Raw genomic sequence first — 20594 nt, forward strand, 5'->3', positions numbered from 1 at the left:
TTCTTTTTTTTTTGTTTGTTTTTTGGTTCCTTTGTCAATGTCTTAAAATCTTAATTTTTTTTTTTCATCTCTTTTTTTGTAGTATCATGGAATTCACGTTCGTCCCGGATATCAGAATTTTTATAATCCGAAAAGGAAACGTCTGAAGGGGAGAAGTATAACGGTCAGTGTATACTCTTTCTTTTACTCTTTCTTTTACTCTTTTACTTGTTTCAGTCATTTGACTGCGGCCATGCTGGAGCACCGCCTTTAGTCGAGCAAATCGACCCCAAGGCTTATTCTTTGTAAGCCCAGTACTTATTCTATCGGTCTCTTTTGCCGAACCGCTAAGTGACGGGGACGTAAACACACCAGCATCAGTTGTCAAGCAATGCTAGGAGGACAGACACAGACACACATATATATATACATATATACGACAGGCTTCTTTCAGTTTCCGTCTACCAAATCCACTCACAAGGCTTTGGTCGGCCCGAGGCTATAGTAGAAGACACTTGCCCAAGGTGCCACGCAGTGGAACTGAACCCGGAACCATGCGGTTGGTAAACAAGCTACTTACCACACAGCCACTCCTGCGCTATATATATAAATTAAAAATTATAAGGGTGAAAAATTGAATATTAATTTGATTAATATCAATTTAAAACCAGTGGTCTAGCATATTAAAATCTGAAGAATCAGAAAAATTATATTACATACATATAAGGAGATGACCACCATGTGGACATCCATTATGCTAGAAGTAGATCCGCTATGGTCTTACCACTAAGAAACATTCCTTTCTTAGTCGTAAGACTATAGCGGATCTACTTCTAGCATAATGGATGTCCACGTAGTTGTCATCCCTCTTATGCGTATATATATATATATATATATATATATATATATATATATATATATACATATAGGCTATTTTGCAATCATGTTTCTTCATATTAAAAAAAAATCTCTCAAATATGATAATAATAATAATGTTAATAGTAATAATAATAATAATAACCATCAAAAAGCTATGGTTAATGAAGCACGTATACATTGTGCTAATAATTTCTCGTGCCCCAGGTACAGGTAGCAAAGAAACTGAAAAGGGGTTGGAAACGATAGGCATAAAGATGAAAGCACGGCACATCCCTAAAACAGCATTGTTTGGCTGTGCAAACAGTCTCTGCAAAGTCCTCAAAACTTGAAAAGGATATACCTCATTAGTTCATAGAAAGTGAATAATTTTTTACATTAATAACATCCTACAACAACGAGCTGAGTATGTCACATATTATAATAATAATAATAATAATAATGATAATAAGTGCCCCGATGCAGTACCAGGCAGTGGCTCTCATGGCTTCTGATCTTAACTGATAGGGAAGTGTTATCATGTACTTTGTTTTGTCTTGGTATAAAAGATGGGCTACAGCAAATATTCTGCTCAATACCACAGATTTGCTTGTCAGTTGTTTGACCTTAACCAGTTGAGCATGTCCCCTAGTGGCTGACGATATGTGCATCTCTGATCACGAGCAGAAGTAGTGGGGGAGCATCATAGCCATGTGCTGAGAGGAATTCTTTGGGGTTGGAATAATTCACCTTTGGAAACATGGGTGGTTCGTTCAACATCCTTAAGCAATCCTTATTCAGGGACCTTTTGTGTGGGTTGGGCTACTCGACCAGAAGGAAATTCTAACTGGGCCCCACCTGCGAGGTCATGCACTGTTTATCTCGATATGAGATCACCATGTTGCTCACATATGGTTGTGATGCCTGTGCCTAGTGTACCCTTATCAGACGGGTAGTCATGATGGGTATACTGGGCTTCGTATATTTTACTCCAGTGTCACTTTGATGGCATGCACTGCTCTCTCACTCAATAATTATAATAATAATAATAATAATAATAATAATAATAATAATAATTCTTTCTATGATAGGCACAAGGCCAGAAGTTTTTCAGGGAGAGGTCTAGTAGATTACATTGACTCTAGTCCTTAACTGATACATATTTCTTCAATCCCAAAAGGATGAAAGGCAAAGTCAACCGTGACAGCATTTGAACAAACAGACGAAATGCTGTTATGCATTTTTCCCTGGCATGTTAACAATTCTGCCAGCTCACCATCTAATAATAATAATAATAATGATAATTTTGAGAGTAGACCTGTTTGTTCATGCCATGTGCATGACTGTCACTCACCTTTAAAAATATATACTCAAGGGTATCACTCCTTGTCCACTGTCACCTTTCCAAGTGGCGGAGAGAAAAAATATATTGATGAAAACTTGGTCAAAGGGGAAGGTGTCTTCTCAGTTCATTCAATGTCGTCCACCATGCAACATCTTTTGCCATAGCCATCTGACAAAAGAAAAACTACATGTCATCCTATTTCGTTTTTGGATTTGGTTTGCAAGATTCTTTATATGAGTTCGTGTGTTGAAGCATATTCTGTTGTGTCTGGGGAGAGTCGTTTTCTTTTTGTGCCTTATAATGTAACACACTCACTGGTAAAATTTCCACTTATTTCTTATTTTTATTTTTCTAAAATTTTCGTTGCGTCTTGCAACCTTTTCAATAGTCTAAAAAATACTGTACGATTTACATCAAAATGTTACAAAGGTCCATCTGAGTAGAATAGGAACTAAAGGGGTCCTTAGGTGTAAAAACGGTTGAAAATTTTCGTTGCGTCTTGCAGTCTTTTCGGTTTTTATTTTCCTAAATTTTTGTTGCATCTTACAACTTTTTCAATAGTCTTATATATATAAATATGTAAATATGTCCATGGGTGTTAGACGGGTGGAGTTTGAAAAGGTGCTCAGAGTTATTGTTTGTAAGATGGTTGATAATTTTATGGGCGTCTGCCAAACCAGCTGCCAGACGTCGGAGTTTCAATGTGTCCATAATAAGGGTGAAAAATTGAATATTAATTTGAATTTTATCAATTTAAAACGAGTGGTCTAGCATATTAAAATCTGAAGATTCAGAAAAATTATATTACATACATATAAGAGGGATGACCATTACATGGACATCCATTATGCTAGAAGTAGATCCGCTATGGCCTTACCACTAAGAAAATTTCTACAACCACATCACCCCCTAACATCGCAACGAAAATTTTAGGAAAATAAAAATAAGAAAAGAAGTGGAAATTTTACCAGTGAGTGTGTTACATTATAAGGCACAATAAAAAAAAATGACTCTCCCCAGACACAACAGAATCCTTGTCATCCTGTTTGAAGGAAGGCAGTCATAACTCCACAAGTCAGTAATGTTCCAATGCAAACTGAGTTTGTAACATGCTCTGCATGCATCTTAAAGATACTTCCATTTCTGTAGATTTTGTAATGTTTTCATATCAGATCAAGTAAAATATTATTATGATTGATTGATTGATTGATTGATTGATTGATTCTAGTTTCAGCTCACGAGCTGTGGCCATGCTGGGGCACCGCCATTTGGTGTTGCTACATGGTTTTACTTCACGAATGCTTTTTAGCAACTGCCATTTGGTGCATGAGAGAGTTCGATGCAGCTGCCCTCATCTGCACCTCCTGCCGTGAAGTTGGTTCATCTGGGATACCTGACAAGAAAAGATCCAGTTTCATTGCTTTTTTTTTTATATTTTGTGATTCATGTATATCCCTTTACTAATTAATAATTATTACTCATTACTAATTATCAAACCATTTCTTATTTCCTCAGTGTGTGGATACAGTGGAGAAAGCATTTTCTTATGTTGACAGCAGTAAGCCATTAATATTTGTCCATTCTGGTGTATACGAAGGGGAATATTTAGCAGTCGATAGTAACATATCTGTGGTTGGTGCAGGTACGTATCGAATCTCTGTTTAATGTCATCTATCTTTAACACTTTGTAGTCATGTCTTTGGGTATTTTTACTGGCCTCGGTCACTGGGTTGTTGGTTATGCTGAGGTACCACCTTCTGTTGGTTTTAGTTGGTTATATTACTATTTATCATCATCCACTCTGATATATATATGTGTATGTCTGTGTGTATGTGTGTGTGTATATGTATAGATATGTGTTTGTGTGTATATATGTGCATGTGTGTGTGTGTGTATGTATGTGTGTGTGTATATATATATATATATATGCCTGTGCGTGTGTGTATATATATATATATATATATATGTGTGTGTCTGTATGTGTGTGTGTGTATATATATATATATATAATATATATATATATATAATATATATATATATGTGTGTGTGTGTATATATATATATATATATGTATGTGTGTGTGTGTGTGTATGTATGTGTGTGTATATACACAGCGTCCACCCAAGAAATGTATACACACTCCAGGAAAGGAAGAAATCTGTATAAATATATTAATTCAGTGTTATTGCAGTATATTCAGTGTTATCACCATTTGATAAAATACCATAAGAGGTATCTATATTTATAGAGGTACTTATACAAGTTAGATATGTACACAAAATTTTCCTTTCCTGAAGTGTGTATACATTTTTGGAGTGGACACTACACTCTTGGAGTGGTTGGTGTTAAGAAGGGCATCCGACTGTGGAAACTTTGCCAGATCAGATTGGAGCCTGGTGCAGCCATCAAGTTCACCAGGCTTCAGTCAAATCGTCTAACCCATGCTAGTATGGAAAGCGGACATTAAATGACGACGATGATGATGATGATGATATATATATATATATATAGAGAGAGAGAGAGAGAGATAAATATAGATAGATAGGTCAGTATATATATGTGTGTGTGTGTGTGTGTATATATATATAGAGAATACCAAACGAGTTCCCTATGGATACCACATTTATTACAACTCGTGGCTTGTAAACGTATCTAACGAGCGAAAGTGAGTTAGATATGATTACAAGCCACGAGTTGTAATAAATACGGTATCCATAGGGAATGAGTTTGGTATTTTATTTATTACACACGAATAAACGACCATATTTTATTAACCCAATAACTAAATTCTTCACGTTTAGTTGTAACTTATGAATGACAAAAGTAGTGCCGTCACCGTGACCTCGAGTCATCACCATGGATTGACCAATCAGAAGCAGTGCTGTCACTGTGACCTCGGGTCATCACCATGGATTGACCAATCAGAAGCAGCGCTCGCAGTATCTGACATATGTTAGATACCAAAAATATCTCAAAGTGTTCTCACTCACATGTGTGTAATAAATACATATATTGACCTACCTCTCTGTCTAGCTGAAAGATAAAGATGAGTTGATCAGTCCTTATGTTGCCAAAGTCATCTTTCCCGTTTGTCCTTTCCAAGTTGAGGTATTATTCTCTCCCAAAATATTTAATGTTCCCTATTCTCCTTTGATGCAGCAGTAAACACTGAAATATTACCTTAATTCCTGAATTTTACCCAATGCTGTACCCCACTCAGATGAGCGCTCTGCCTTTTGAGTATTTGGTGAGCTCACTGGTGCTGCTACTGCTGTGAGACAAAAGGCATCAAGTGCCCCTTTGTAGAGTGGTTGGTTTTAGGAAAGGCATCCAACTGTAGATACCATTCCAAAGCTGGTGTTGTAGCTCAGCGCAGTTGCTTGGCTTGGTTGTTGTTTCCTGTGAAACCATCCATCTTATGCCAGTATGGGAAAAGAGATATTAATTGATGATGACGATGATGATGATGATGCTCTTTCTGATACAGATTGCCATTACTTTAGATCCCTTGAAATTATGATGATATTTAAGTCTAACTGAGCTGGCAGAGACATTAGCACACCGGGCGAAATGCTTAGCGGTATTTTGTCTTTCTTTATGTTCTGAGTTCAAATTCCACCGAGGTCAACTTTGCATTTCATCCTTTCAGGGTCGATAAATAAAGTACCAGTTGTGTACTGAGGTCTATCTAATATCTAATCAACTGTCCCCATCCCTAAAAATTTCGGGCCTTATGCCTAGAGTAGAAAAAGATATTTAAGTCTTCCTGTGTTGTTTCTGAAATGCTTTACCTCTTTTTTTTTTTCTTTTTTCAGCCCCTGGAAATGTGATAGACCATGTCATTATTGAACGTGAAGCTAAATCAACAGTAGTATTTTCTGAAGGAGCAAAAGAAGCATACATTGGTTACATCACAATAAAAGTAAGTCTGTCTTCTATGGTATGGCATCTTTGTTTAATTTGTTTCCCTTTTGTTTTGTTTTGTTTTGTTTTGTTTCTAAACTTCTCTTCTTTAACAACTGAACATAATTCCCCACAACAGCCGAATCACTTCTTCCTTTTTAAAATTTTTGTGACTGAGGAGACACCAATATGTTGAAACACTGGTGTTCCAGAATCCTCTGCACCACTGAGTCAAGAATGTTGCACACACTGATGACATAAAAGAGGATATTCTCCTATGATGCACACTGCAGCAACTAACATATTTTACATCTGAATTGCCTAGATGTATTGACTTTTTGCATGCTGTAGTCACGTCATGTTGCTGTACGAGTTTTCTCCCCACTTAACGTGACACAGTGTACCTGCAGCTACAGGGGAGAGAACTCATATGGAGCCATGATGTGCCTAAGCATGCTAAAGGTCAAGAATAAATATGCATATATTTGTTTCAGATCTTGCTGTACATGGTGCAAATAACGATGTTTTTTTATATAACAATGCTTTTTCAAATTATGTTTTTTACTCTATATCCTCATATCAAGTCTCTTTATTTACAGAACACCTATGTTTTACATACACGGTATGGATTGCACTCTGTGAATGCTGCTTTCTGTTGGTACATTATCAGCATTCCTCTCAGACTCAAAGACAGGAGTGCAAATCAAGAATTTCATTCCACATGGAACTAAAAGATAGTATCTATTTCTTTACTACCCACAAGGGGCTAAACACAGAGGCGACAAACAAACGGATTAAGTCGATTACATCGACCACAGTGCGTAACTGGTACTTAATTTATCGACCCCGAAAGGATGAAAGGCAAAGTCGACCTCGGCAGAATTTGAACTCAGAATGTAACGGCAGATGAAATACGGCTACATTTCGCCCGGCATGCTAACATTTCAGCCAGATGGCCTGGAACTAAAAGATAGTATCACATTTGATATGAATTAGATTGGTCAAATGCTTGACCATAAGGAGTAATTCTTAAAATGTTCTTCATTTCTTGTTTTTGACATATATATATATATATATAAGTATATTTTGATATATATATATATAAATATATATATAAATATATATAAATATATATATAAATATATATATATATATAATATATATATATATATAAGTTTTAAAGAAAGATTTTAAAACCTGTATTTCATTAAGGTAAAAATTATACTTTGCCCTTTCTTTTTTTTCTCTTCAATTAGTTTTCACCTGATAGCAGCTCATCTGTCCCTCATCATAAACATTATGCTCTTGAAGTCCAAGACAACTGTTCACCTACAATTGACCATTGTCGCATCAAGAGTACCTCGGTGGGTAGGTAGAGAGACAAGACTTTTCATCATCTTTTTTCTTTCCTTCCTTTCTCTATTTGATCCGTTTCTTCTTTTTCCTTTTACTTTTTTGATTCGTTACTTTATTTTTTTTAATGCAGTTTAATTGTACAATCAGTTTGATCTTCACTTATTAGCCTGGAACTATGTACATGTCCTGAGATAAGACAGTTAAGGACAACTGGAAATAGAACCAGACAAAATATATATATAGCAGGTGGGTGTAAATATTATAAAGAAGGCATGTGGCTTAGTGGTTTGAACATCAGACTCACAATCATGTGATAGTGAGTTCGATTCCCGAACTGGACTGTGTATTGTTTTCTTAAGCAAGACTCTTTATTTCATGTTGCTCCAGTTCACTCAGTTGTAGAGATGAGTTTCGACATCACTGGTACCAAGATGTATCAATCCTTGCCTTTCCCTTGGGCAACATCGGTGGCAAGGAGAGGGGAGACTGGCATGCACAGGTGACTGTTGGTCATCCATAAACGACCTTGTCTGTACTTGTGCCTCAGATGGGAACTTTCTAGGTGCAATCCCATGGTCATTCATGACTGAAGAAGGCCTTTTAAATATAAAATACGTTTAATGTGAAGAGATGGGGTTTATTTAATGAAAACTCCTAAACTAATTAGCATTCATCTCAGACATTTAGATATTAATTAAAGCTTGTTGATTTTTTTTTTTTTTTTTTCAAGAGGTCATGACATAAAAAGTTTAGCTTTGATTCTTTGGTGAGTTTTTACAGACATTGTGTTTAATTTGGTGCTTCTTTCTTGATCTCTTCCCTTAGTTGGTGCTGCTGTTTGTGTGTCGGGTATGGGGGCCGACCCCCACCTCAAGCATTGCATTATCAAAGACTGCGAGAATGTTGGCTTGTATGTCACTGATCATGCACAGGTAAGAATTAAATCTTTCACCTTGATTATATAAAACTAAACATACCCTCTGCTGGTTCTCATCACTTGAAACCTGAAGCCTGATATCGACCATGGCTTATGGAGATAGTTAAAATGAAATTTGGAAACCTGAAGTTGAAATGGCTGAGTAAATTCTTGTTTGAGTGTGTGGCTGGCTGCAAGTATGCACTATTGAAAAGATCCAAAAAGGTTAAAATGCATCTGGTGTTCTTGTAGGCTACTGCTGGAATGAATTGTCTCTTCCTCTGATATTTATTGTTTTTAACATAGCATGTTCACAAGAGATATTATTCCAGGATAAATACTGCAGTAATTGGCCTAATGATAGTATGTATACTTTAAATATGATATATAGATGGCTATTTTAAATTAATACTGTCTCAATTGGTTATACTGAATATATATTCACTGCCTGCACACGTGTTTGCCTGTAAACATTCAGTGAAGCTCTACATTGCACAGATAGCTTACCAGCTGCTATTTCTAGCAATGATTGTACTTAGTGTACATCAGCTTGGTATATTTATAATTCTACCTGTTATGGTGCTTTATTGTTGCTGGACGGTAATATTATTTTTAATAATATTTATATTTCTTGTATGTATACAATGTATATATATATATATATATATATATATATGTTATGAGAAGTAATGGTGTCAGTAAGACTCAAAAGGGATCTTTTCGGTTGGAAAGGCAGTTTTTAACATAATTTCTAGGTAACTAAAAAATTTTAAACTTTGTATACTGGTAGAATGTGTTTATAAAACGTCTTTTTCTCTTGGCTTTATTGAGAAAATTCTATAGTCTGTAAGATATTTGGTTTTTTTTCTTCAATTTCTGCAATTTCAACCAATCACTGACGTCCATTGAGGTAAAAAAAGCATTCTGTGCCGTATGAATATGTCCCTCGTTTAAGAAACAGATTGGGTTTATTTACATTTGTGAAGAAAAAAAGATACCCTTTCCCCACCCCTAACCCTAACCAACCATAACCCTAAAACAGATTGAAATGCAATAGATCGATACTAGGGTCATAATTATGGGTGACAATTTCATATGACATCGCTAGAAAAAACTGCTGTTCAAACCGAAAAGATCCCCCAAAGGTGTCAGGTAATGCTGAATAAGTGCTATGGATAGACCATAGTTAAGCTCCAGGTTCGGTGATTATGTGAATAAGGAGTCCAACGTAGGTTATATATATATATACACTACCGTCAGAAATTAATTAGCACCCTTGATTTGCTCTTCACTCAAGGTATGTGCTGTCACCTAGTGGCCATATCTCGAACTATTGCTTTGTTGCGAGTTCACTGTTGCGCAGAACGATGACGTAACTTTGTTTGCAGAGCAGTTTGAGAGTCTACAGCCTTATGATGTTGACATAGCAGTGCAACAACAACTTGGAGTGCGGATGCAGACAAATCTTCCTTTGTTTAATAGATATAGGTAGCGCCTCGCAAGGACCGAAATCACACCATACTAAGTTTTCTCATTGCGTAAGACGTTTTGAACAGCTCATAGGTTAATTGATTTAACCTATTTAATGTAGAAATTTGAGAAGTGCTAATTAATTTCTGACGCAAGTGTATATGTATCATGTGGAAATGGGTGCTCTTACTGTACAGTAAATTTATTGTTCAGTTTGCAGCTTTTTCTTTTTAGTAATCACATTAAAACCCCTCTGATGCATGATCCCTTAGGGGTCTGTGCAGTCTGAGAAAGGCTGTCAGTAGAGAGAGAAAACAACATGGGCATGTTTCCTCCCGCCATCTCTCTCTCTCTCATTTTGCGTGTGTGTGTGTGTAAAACAGGGGACTACTACAAATGCAAACACACCAGTCAACCAGACAGTCTCTATACGGTCGTTGAACCTGCTAGAAATAGCAGCACCTATTCTCTCTCTGATAACATCCTGCTCTCTTAAAATGAAGAATATTTTAAGCCAAGTAGTCCTAGATATAATGTTACCATGTTTAAATGAAAGAAAGGATGACCTTAGCCGTATGCTTCTGACCCTAGGTCTGCTCTAGAATTGAACAACAAATGAACCAAAATGAGTGTAGGATTTCCTTTTAATTTCTCAGTAGCTTTAAGTACAGATTAAATCAGGAATTCATTTTCCCCAGCTCCAGCAATACTGTAATGTGCTAATAGAGGATAAAATATATCAACAAATGCCTGTCTAAATACTACCTTTGATGGATGGAAGCACTCCGTCGGTTACGACGACGAGGGTTCCGGTTGATCCGAATCAACGGAACAGCCTGCTCGTGAAATTAACGTGTAAGTGGCTGAGCACTCCACACCCTTAACGTAGTTCTCGGGGATATTCAGCGTGACACAGAGAGTGACAAGGCCGGCCCTTTGAAATACAGGTACAACAGAAACAGGAAGTAAGAGTGAGAGAAAGTTGTGGTGAAAGAGTACAGCAGGGATCACCACCATTCCCTACCGGAGCCTCATGGAGCTTTTTTTAGGTGTTTTCGCTCAATAAACACTCACAACGCCCGGTCTGGGAATCGAAACGGCGATCCTATGACCGCGAGTCCGCTGCCCTAACCACTGGGCCATTGCGCCTCCACACTACCTTTAAAGGTGGTTGAACTGACTGGTATTTCTGAATGCTGTAGTTGAAGATTTTTAGTTTAAAGTTCAAATCCCGCTGGTGTCTACTTTTGGTGTTAAGTTAAATTTCTGATAATTTTCATTCAACTAACCATGAAAATTTCCCCTTTTTTCTTGTCAAAAGAAATTATTATCGTAGATTAATTTCAACCCCATCATGGAATTCATCTACGTTTGTGTCGTCTTTGAGCAAACCGTAAATGTCAAAAAATCTTGTCTTTACGCAGTCGATTTAAAAAGCCGTCATTAAAACAAGGGAAATAACTTAGAGACCACACGGTTCATGTAAGGGGGATAACTCTTTCTATCCATTCTAGATAATTAGTAATAGTTTTCCTTCTGGAGTTAACCATAATAATAATGGTTTCAAATTTTGCCACAAGGGAGAGGATGAGTCGATTATATCGAGCCCAGTGTTCAACTGGTTATTTTATTTTATCGACCCCGAAAGGGTAAAAGGACTCGGCGGAATTTGAACCCAGAACGTAGCGACGGGCGAAATACCGCTAAGCATTTCGTCCAGTGCGCTAACGATTCAGCCAGCTCGCCTTCTTAACAATAAATAAATAAATAAATAGAGATGGTTGCAGTTGGAACACGTTTGACCATAAATTTGCTCGTTCAAAGCCGACTTACGCCCGTCCCCCCACTCCACATTTTCTCCCAAATTTGTTTATAAAAAATTTTTTTCCCCCCAAAATCCCCATTTTGGGATATGGAAGTTCCGGAAAATTGCCAAAAATCGGCATTGTGAAAATTCCCCCACCCCACCCAACTTCTTCAATTTTGCCTTTTTTCAGCAGAATTTGAACTCAGAACATAAAGACAGACGAAATGCTGCTAAGCATTATCCTTGGCATGCTAACTATTCTTATTTCTTTATTTCCCACAAGGAGCTAAACATAGAGGGGACAAACAAGGACAGACAAAGGGATTAAGTCGATTACATCAACCCCAGGGCGTAACTGATACTTAATTTTATCAGCCCTGAAAGGATGAAAGGCAAAGTCGACCTCGGCGGAATCTGAACTCAGAACATAAAGACAGATGAAATACTGCTAAGCATTTTGCCCGGCACGCTAACGTTTCTGCCAGATTGCTTCCTTAATAATATTAATAATAATAATAATAATAATAACAATAATCCTTTCTACTCTAGGCACAAGACCTGGAATTTTGGGAGAGGGAGACAATTGATTACGTCCCCCCCCCCCAGTGCTTAACTGGTACTTATTTTATCAACCCTTGTTGACCTTCACTACCATCTGTATTTTCCTTGTATCCCTAATGGCCCTCCTCTCTGTACTCCTGTTGCTGTTCGCTACGTTTCTGATCCTCCTTCCCATCATACCTCAATTGACCTTCATAACACCTTTGTTCTCTGCTCCTTCTTTTTCTTCATCTCACAGGGTACATATGAAGACAATGAAATCTGTGGGAATGCTTTGGCAGGGATCTGGGTAAAGAATCATGCTAATCCTGTGATGCGACGGAATCACATACATCATGGCAGAGATGTCGGCATATTCACATTTGACAATGGATTAGTAAGTCACACTTTGTTGTTGTTGTTGCTTTTGCTGCTGCTGCTGCTGTTGTTGTTGTTAAGCAACAAGACAGGTAAGGGTGATTAGGTGATGGTTTAGGGCTTAGGGGCGGGAGACCCCAGACCTTGGAAAAAAAAAACTTTGGTCGTCTTGTTGTTGTCGTCGAGGGCTCTTCGTTGACACCCGACACCACTGGGAGGTGGCCCTCGAAGTCGCTGGAAATGGAGATCTCCAGGTTCAAATTCTTGGATGGCTGCTGTTGTTGTTTTTGCTGCTGTTGTTGTTATTTAGTTGCAGGTTAGTCCTTACTGAATAAACCCATGATCTGAGGCATTCTATCCATGACTGTCCTGACATTTTCTTGCATGCTGGGAACCCAATCTCTCAGTTCGCTGTTTTACAATATTAGAAATGGGACAGAACTAATTTTTTTCAAGAATACGTAAAGTCATAGGCACAGGAGTGGCTGTGTGGTAAGTAAGCTGCTTACCAACCACATGGTCATGGGTTCAGTCCCACTGCATGGCACCTTGGGCAAGTGTCTTCTACTATAGCCTCGGGCTGACCAAAGCCTTGTGAGTGGATTTGGTAGACGGAAAGTGGAAGAAGCCCGTCGTATATATGTATATGTGTGTGTATCAGTGTGTGTGTGTGTGTATGTCTGTCTGTGTTTTTCCCCCCAACATCGCTTGACAACCGATGCTGGTGTGTTTATGTCCCCGTAGCTTAATTCCTCATCTCTTAAATATAGAACTGTATTTGTTGGTCTTGTTGCAAAACCATCATCATCATCATCGTTTAACATCCTCCTTCCATGCTGGCATGAGTTGGACAGTTTAACAGAAGCTGGCCACACAGAAGCCTGCATCATACTTCTGAGTCTGTTTTGGCATGGTTTTTACAGCTGGATGTCCTTCAAAATGCCAACCACTTTACAGTGTGGATGACTGGATGCTTTTTAAGTGGCACCTGCACTAGCAGGGTCACCAAGTAACTTTGCAAGACAAGGAATCTTTGAGAGGGGTGGGGGTCATTGGAGGAGGTGATCGTGATTTTCTTATTTTTTACATGCAAAATTTTTGTATTTTGTAGGGATTTTTTGAAAGTAATGATATTCACAATAACCGTATTGCTGGCTTTGAGGTGAAGGCCGGTGCCAACCCGACTGTTATGCGGTGTGAAATACATCATGGCCAAACTGGTGGTATCTATGTTCATGAAAATGGTCGCGGCCAGTTTATAGAGAATCGTATTCATTCCAACAATTTTGCTGGTGTGTGGATAACGTCAAATAGTGATCCTTCCATCAGGTGAGTCTAAGATCAACTCAAATTCTTTATCTAACTCTTTAACTCTTCAGCATTTAAACGGGCCATATCTGACCCTGACATTGTACCAGTTTTATGCTCAAACTGGACAGACCTGGCAACTCACACCTACCCTACAATGTTATTCTAAAAATAAATAATTGAAGTCTTGAAGTTAAAAGATAATGCATAATTAAATCAAAACATTGTGATTAATTAAACATTAAATTTGATAGGGTAATTTGAATGCTAAATGGTTAAAGAGTAACTATTATATCTTTATGGAGAATGTTCATGTATAAAATATGATGGAATTTTTTTGTGATGCTTGCATTTCATAACTTAATAACAGTGGCATACAGATGGTGAGCTGATAAAATTGTTACTTGTGTCGGGCAAAATGCTTAGTAGCATCTTATCCGTCTTTACATGTCAAAGTGCCAAAGAAATGTCTCAGGCACTTGGTGTTGTGTATTGCAATGGTCTCAGGCAATCTGCAGAAGATTGAGAAAGTGGAAAAGCTCGATAAATGGGTACTGCATGAACTCAATGAAAATCAAAAAGTTTGGCATTTTAAAGTGTGCTCAATGCTCTTTCTTTGAAACACTAATGATCCTTTTCTTGACTGAATAGTCACTTGTGATGAAAAGTGGATCCTTTATGATAACCATAAGCAATCAGGTCAATGGCTTGACCATGATGAGTCCCCCAAACATTTCCCAAAGTCAAAGTTGCATCAGCAAAAGATTATGGTCACTGTCTGGTGGTCTGCAAATGGTGTTGTCCATTACAGCTTTCTGGAAGCCAATCAGAGCATTGCAGCAGAGTTTAACTGCAATCAACTTGCTCAAATGTATGCTCAGTTGCAAAAAATGAGACCTGCATTGGTGAATTGGTGTGACCCAGTTCTGCTCCATGACAATGCAAAGCCACATGTTGCAAGAATGATGCTGCAGAAACTCACAGACTTGAGATACGAGACTTTACCACATCCTCCATATTCTCCTGACCTTTCATCCACTGACTACAATTTTTTTAAGCATTTAAACACGTCTTTATATGACTAAGCTTTCAGGTTCAAACCAATGATGGAATCAGCTTTCAAAGATTTCTTGGCATCAAAGTCAATAAATTTTTATCAACGAGGCATAAATAATCTTGTTGGTCAATGGCAGAGATGCAGAGATGTTCACGGCTCACACTTTGACTAATCAAAACATTTCTATTGTTAATTTTTCCAGAATAAAATTATGCTTCTGAAATCGGCCACTATGTTTGGAACAACTTGATAGTATAAAATACTATGATACTTAGAAACTTGATAGGTTTTGGCTGGAAGTGATCCAGGCCATGACTAACTCAATAGCAACACTTAGAGAAAGCATTTAATCATGTTTCTTTAGACACCACAACTCATTCGAGTGATAGATTTGAGTGTAGGTGGTTTGTCTAGAGTTTGTTGATTATTTTCATTGTTTGTTGGAAATATTCAGTGAAATATTTAAAGCATTTCAAGTGTTTTTATCTATTAGTCTTTGACCAAATATTTCGTGCAATCACGTAATGGAATGTGACAGGGAGCAAAGCCAACCTGACCTTCTTTATGCTTGTACTTTTATCTCGTACTCTCGTCTCATGTCTAAGACCAGTCATTAAAGCAAATATTGTAACTGTATTGGTCTAAATTGTTTACTGTCAATTTAAGTTACCTTTTTTTTTTTTTTTCTAATTTTCAGGAAAAATGAAATATTCAATGGCCACCAGGGTGGTGTGTATATATTTGGTGAAGGAAGAGGTTTAATAGAATACAATGATATATATGGTAAGTTGGCTTCTTGTGAAATTATAGGAAAGCTGGGGTTGGTTTGGGTGATGGCAGTGGAGGTGTGGGTGATATCGATTGTAAACATAAATTAGAGATGGATTAGGGCAACAGGCCCAATATTACATCTTAGATGAGGTTTACAATGTGTACTGTTATCACCATCATTCTTGTTTAATGTCTGTTTTCCATATTGGCATGGGTTGGATAGTTTGACAGGAGCTGGCCAGCTGGGGAGCAGTCCAGACCCCATTTGTCTGTTTTGGCATGGTTTCTACAGCTGGATGCCCTTCCTGACACTATCCACTTTACAAAGTGTACTGGGTGCTTTTTATGTGGCACCAGCACTTGCAAGACAAAGATCTCTTGGTTGGGAGAGAGAATGGAGGCATGGTCACAAAGAACATGCATTCTGAGCTTGACATGTCTTCTCAGGTACAGCAAATCACTAGAAGTCTTGGTCCCTTGCCATCTAAATAATATATGTATATATATCATCATCAAAATAAGCAACAAGGATATCCAAGGTAGTGTAGTACAATCGTTTCATGCTACTTCATTTTATTAAACAATGTAATTCTTACATTCTTCAATTAAATGGAGTCGCATGAAACGATTGTACTACACTACCTTGGATATCCTTGTTGCTTATTTTGATTATAATCACCCCATTTGATTTATATGGATAATACCATACCAAATTCTGGTGCCTTTAACTTAAGTACCATATTCATCTGAATCTAAATTTTGCTATATATATATATATATACTCTTTTTCTCTTTTACTCTCATACATACATACATACATACATACATAACATACCATACATACATACATACATACATACATACACACACACCACACACACACACACACCCACACATACATACATACACACACACACACACACACACACACACACAACACTAACATACATACATACATGCATGCATGCATGCATTTGTGTGTGTGTATCATCATTGTCATCATTTAACACCCATTTTCCATGCTGGTATGGGTTGGATGGTTAAACTGAAAACTGGTAAGCTGGAGAGCTGTACTGGGTTCCTTTCTCATTTGGCATGGTTTCTACAGTTGGGGTGTAGTGGGTACTTTTTTTGTGCCACCAGCATGGCTGCCATTTATGAAACACTATCATTGGCAATGACTACAATCTCGCTTGGTTTGACAGGTCCTTTCAAGCACAGTGTATTGTCAAAGGTCTTGAACAAGAAAAGAACTCCATCCAGTGAGGGATAAATATCACTCAATGTACCAGCTTCACCTTACTGGCACTTGTGCCCCGTGCCACTAGGGTGCTAAGAGCACCATCCGAGCATGATTGTTGCCAGAGCGGTTAACTGGTTTCCGTGCTGATGGCATGTAGGAGGCACCATTTGAGCGGGATCATTACCAGCATCGCCTTACTGGCACCTGTGCCGGTGGCATGTGTAAAAAGATTTGAGCAAAGTCGTTGCCAGTACCACCTGACTGGCCCCGTGCTGGTGACACATAAAAGCACCCACTACACTCTCGGAGTGGTTGGCATTAGGAAGGGCATCCAGCTGTAGAAACTCTGCCAGATCAAGACTGGAACTTGGTGCAGCCATCTGGTTCGCCAGCCCTCAGTCAAATCGTCCAACCCACGCTAGCATGGAAAGTGGACGTTAAACGATGATGATGATGTACACAGTATAAAGTTATGAGAAACTAATAGTTTCTTCTATTGGAGACACGAGTCTAGGCAGGTTTTTTTATAACACACTTTGTTCATGTTATGTGTCCATGTTATTCCACTCACTTCTCTTTCCTTTTGTTTTTCTTTCTAATCTAGGTAATGCATTAGCGGGAATTCAAATTCGGACAAATAGCAACCCAATTGTACGACATAACAAAATCCATCACGGGCAGCATGGAGGTATATATGTGGTAAGTAAACCTTGTCCTATTTCTGATGCTGTTGGGTCCCTTTATTTTTCTTCAAGCTTCATTTTGAGGTTCAATATGAGTAACATCGTCATTGTTCGACTGTGGTCGAGACAATGGAATTTACTATGTTACGCCAGACTTCACGGTCCATCATAGCATTACGGAGGTCCTGTTGCTGGATGCCTGTATCCCTGGAGATTACATCAGGGTAGGAGAGTGTGCGCCCTCTGGTATCACGAGTAGATGGCTTCCAGAGGAGAAGAGTAGAAATTACCTCGTTTTCAGCTCTACAACAATGTCCAGCAAACTGGACTTTCCTACTTTTCACAAGAGATGACACAGGTGGTAGTTTCCCATATATTTGTACTTTGGTTGGATTTGAACATCATCATCATTGTTCGACCGTGGTCGAGACAATGGAATTTACTATGTTACGCCAGACTTCACAGTCCATCATAGCATTACGGAGGTCCTGTTGCTGGATGCCTGTATCTCTGGAGATTACACCAGGGTAGGAGAGTGTGCGCCCTCTGGTATCGGCGAGTAGATGGCTTCCAGAGAGAAGAGTAAAAATTACCTAGTCGTTTTCAGCTCTACAACAATGTCCAGCAAACTGGACTCTCCTACCTTTTACAAAAGATGATACAGGTGGTAGTTTCCCATATATTTGTACTTTGGTCGGATGAGTAAGGCTTGCTGGAGTTTGTTAATTTACATGAACTTGAGTTTATCAAATTTCTTAAATCTAAGGACAAATATTTTTTTTTTGTCATTGCTTGATTTGGTAGAAATAGCTGCTGAATCTTCCTCAAATCAGAACTCTACTGTCTTAAAAGAAAAACGAAAAACACGAAGTATGGTTTATATACATTGTTTGCAAATATAATACCAGGTTGGCATGACTGGAATGTCTTTGGTCTTAAGTTTACTGGATCAGGTATAACTTAGGGCTAGATAACAATTTCTTGTAAAAGATGCAATCTTTAGAGGTAAAGAGTATACTGGGTGCATTTCATCGTGTCTTTTCAAGCTCAGCAAACCATCAGGTGTCTCTGTCCTCTGTCATCGCCCCTGTGGGTCCTGTGAATAAATAAGTATTACATTTTTTTAAAAATTTGTTTCAGTCATTTGACTGTGGCCATGCTGGAGCACCGCCTTTAGTCGAGCAAATCGACCCCAGGACGTATTCTTTGTAAGCCTAGTACTTATTCTATCGGTCTCTTTTGCCGAACCGCTAAGTTATGGGGACGTAAACACACCAGCATCGGTTGTCAGCGATGTTGGGGGGACTAACACAGACACACACACAAACATATACACACACATACATATATATATATATATATATATATATATATATATATATATTATATATATATATATTACACATATATATATAATATAATATATATACACATATATACGATGGGCTTCTTTCAGTTTCCGTCTACCAAATCCACTCACAAGGCTTTGGTCGGCCGAGGCTATAGTAGAAGACACTTGCCCAAGGTGCCACACAGTGGGACTGAACCCAGAACCATGTGGTTTGTAAGCAAGCTACTTACCACACGGCCACTCCTTGACTAAGTAATCTGAATTCTTAAGGGTTAAAGTGTGATATGTATTAATATTTTGTTTTTTGTTTTTTTTTTTTCTGTGTTGTTGTACAGCATGAGAAGGGCCAAGGTTTGATTGAAGAAAATGAAGTCTATTCCAATACATTAGCTGGTGTGTGGATCACAACAGGCAGCCAACCGATCCTCCGCAAGAACAGGATACACAGTGGGAAGCAGGTATGTTCTAACTATCACTCCCCTCTCTCTCTCTCTCTTTCTCTCTCTCTCTCTCTCTCTCTCTCCTGTCTGTCTCTCTCTGTCTGTCTGTCTGTCTGTCTGTCTCTTTCTTTCTCTCTCTCTTTCCATCTCTCTCTCTCTCTCTCTTTCCATCTCTCTTTCTCTCTCTCTTTCTCTCTCTCTCTCTCTCTCTCTCGCTCTCTCTCTTTCTCTCTCTTTCTCTCTTTCTCTCCCTCTCTTATTCTTTAGTACTCCTTTTCTTTTAATGTGTGTATGTATATATATGTGTGTGTTTGTGTGCGTGTATGTATGTACATATAGTAAGTGGAGGTGCAATGGCCCACTGGTCAGGGCAGCAGACTCATGGCCATAGGATCATGGTTTCAATTCTCAGACCAGGCATTCATCATCATCATTATCATCATCGTTTAACGTCCGTTTAAACGATGATGATGATGATGATGAATGCCTGGTCTGAGAATTGAAACCATGATCCTATAGTGTTAATTGAGTGAAGATGCCTAGAGCTCCTCAAGGCTCCGTCAGGGGATGATGGTGAACCCTGCTGTACTCTGTCACCACAATTTTCTCCTACTCATTCTTCCTGTTTCTGTTGTACCTGCATTTCAAAGGGCCTTGTCACACTATGTCATGCTGAATCTCCCCATGAACTACGTTAAGGGTACACGTGTCTGTGGAGTACTCAGCCACTTGCACGTTCATTTCATGAGCAAGCTGGTCTGTTGATAGGATCAACGGGGACCCTCATTGTCATGACCGACAGAGCGCTATGATAACTGAAACCAGAACCACCTGACTGCCCCCCCCCCCACCACCACCACCATACCTGTGGCATGTAAAAAGCACCATCCGAATGTGGCCGATGCCAATACACCCTGACTGGCTCCTGTGTCGGTGGCACATAAAAAGTACCCACTACACTCTTGTAGTGGTTGGCGTCAGGAAGGGCATCCAGCTGTAAAAACACTGCCAGATCAGATTGGAGCTCGGTGCAGCTGCTGGCTCTCCAGACGTCAGTCAAACTGTCCAATCCATACCATCATGGAACAGATGTTAAACGATGAATGATGATGATTATATATTATATATACATATATATATATATACATACATACATACATATGTATAATATATATATATATCTATATATTAT

The 20594-nt window shown here is 38.4% G+C and overlaps 1 protein-coding gene across 2 annotated transcripts in view; it reads left to right on the forward strand.

Annotated features, from left to right (window-relative positions):
* LOC115217204 (F-box only protein 11-like) overlaps positions 1-20594 on the forward strand; it is a 285200-nt gene that overhangs the window by 226579 nt on the left and 38027 nt on the right. For both annotated transcript variants that reach the window (XM_036507257.1, XM_029786843.2), the window contains 10 exons: positions 83-163; positions 3695-3821; positions 5995-6101; positions 7339-7450; positions 8264-8370; positions 12431-12568; positions 13661-13878; positions 15612-15697; positions 17533-17627; positions 19298-19420. In XM_036507257.1, coding sequence (XP_036363150.1) covers positions 83-163; positions 3695-3821; positions 5995-6101; positions 7339-7450; positions 8264-8370; positions 12431-12568; positions 13661-13878; positions 15612-15697; positions 17533-17627; positions 19298-19420 — 1194 coding nt within the window. The remainder of the gene's footprint in view (positions 1-82; positions 164-3694; positions 3822-5994; positions 6102-7338; positions 7451-8263; positions 8371-12430; positions 12569-13660; positions 13879-15611; positions 15698-17532; positions 17628-19297; positions 19421-20594) is intronic.

The sequence above is a fragment of the Octopus sinensis genome, linkage group LG11 (assembly GCF_006345805.1).
Source record: "Octopus sinensis linkage group LG11, ASM634580v1, whole genome shotgun sequence".
Taxonomy (NCBI): Eukaryota; Metazoa; Mollusca; class Cephalopoda; order Octopoda; family Octopodidae; genus Octopus; species Octopus sinensis.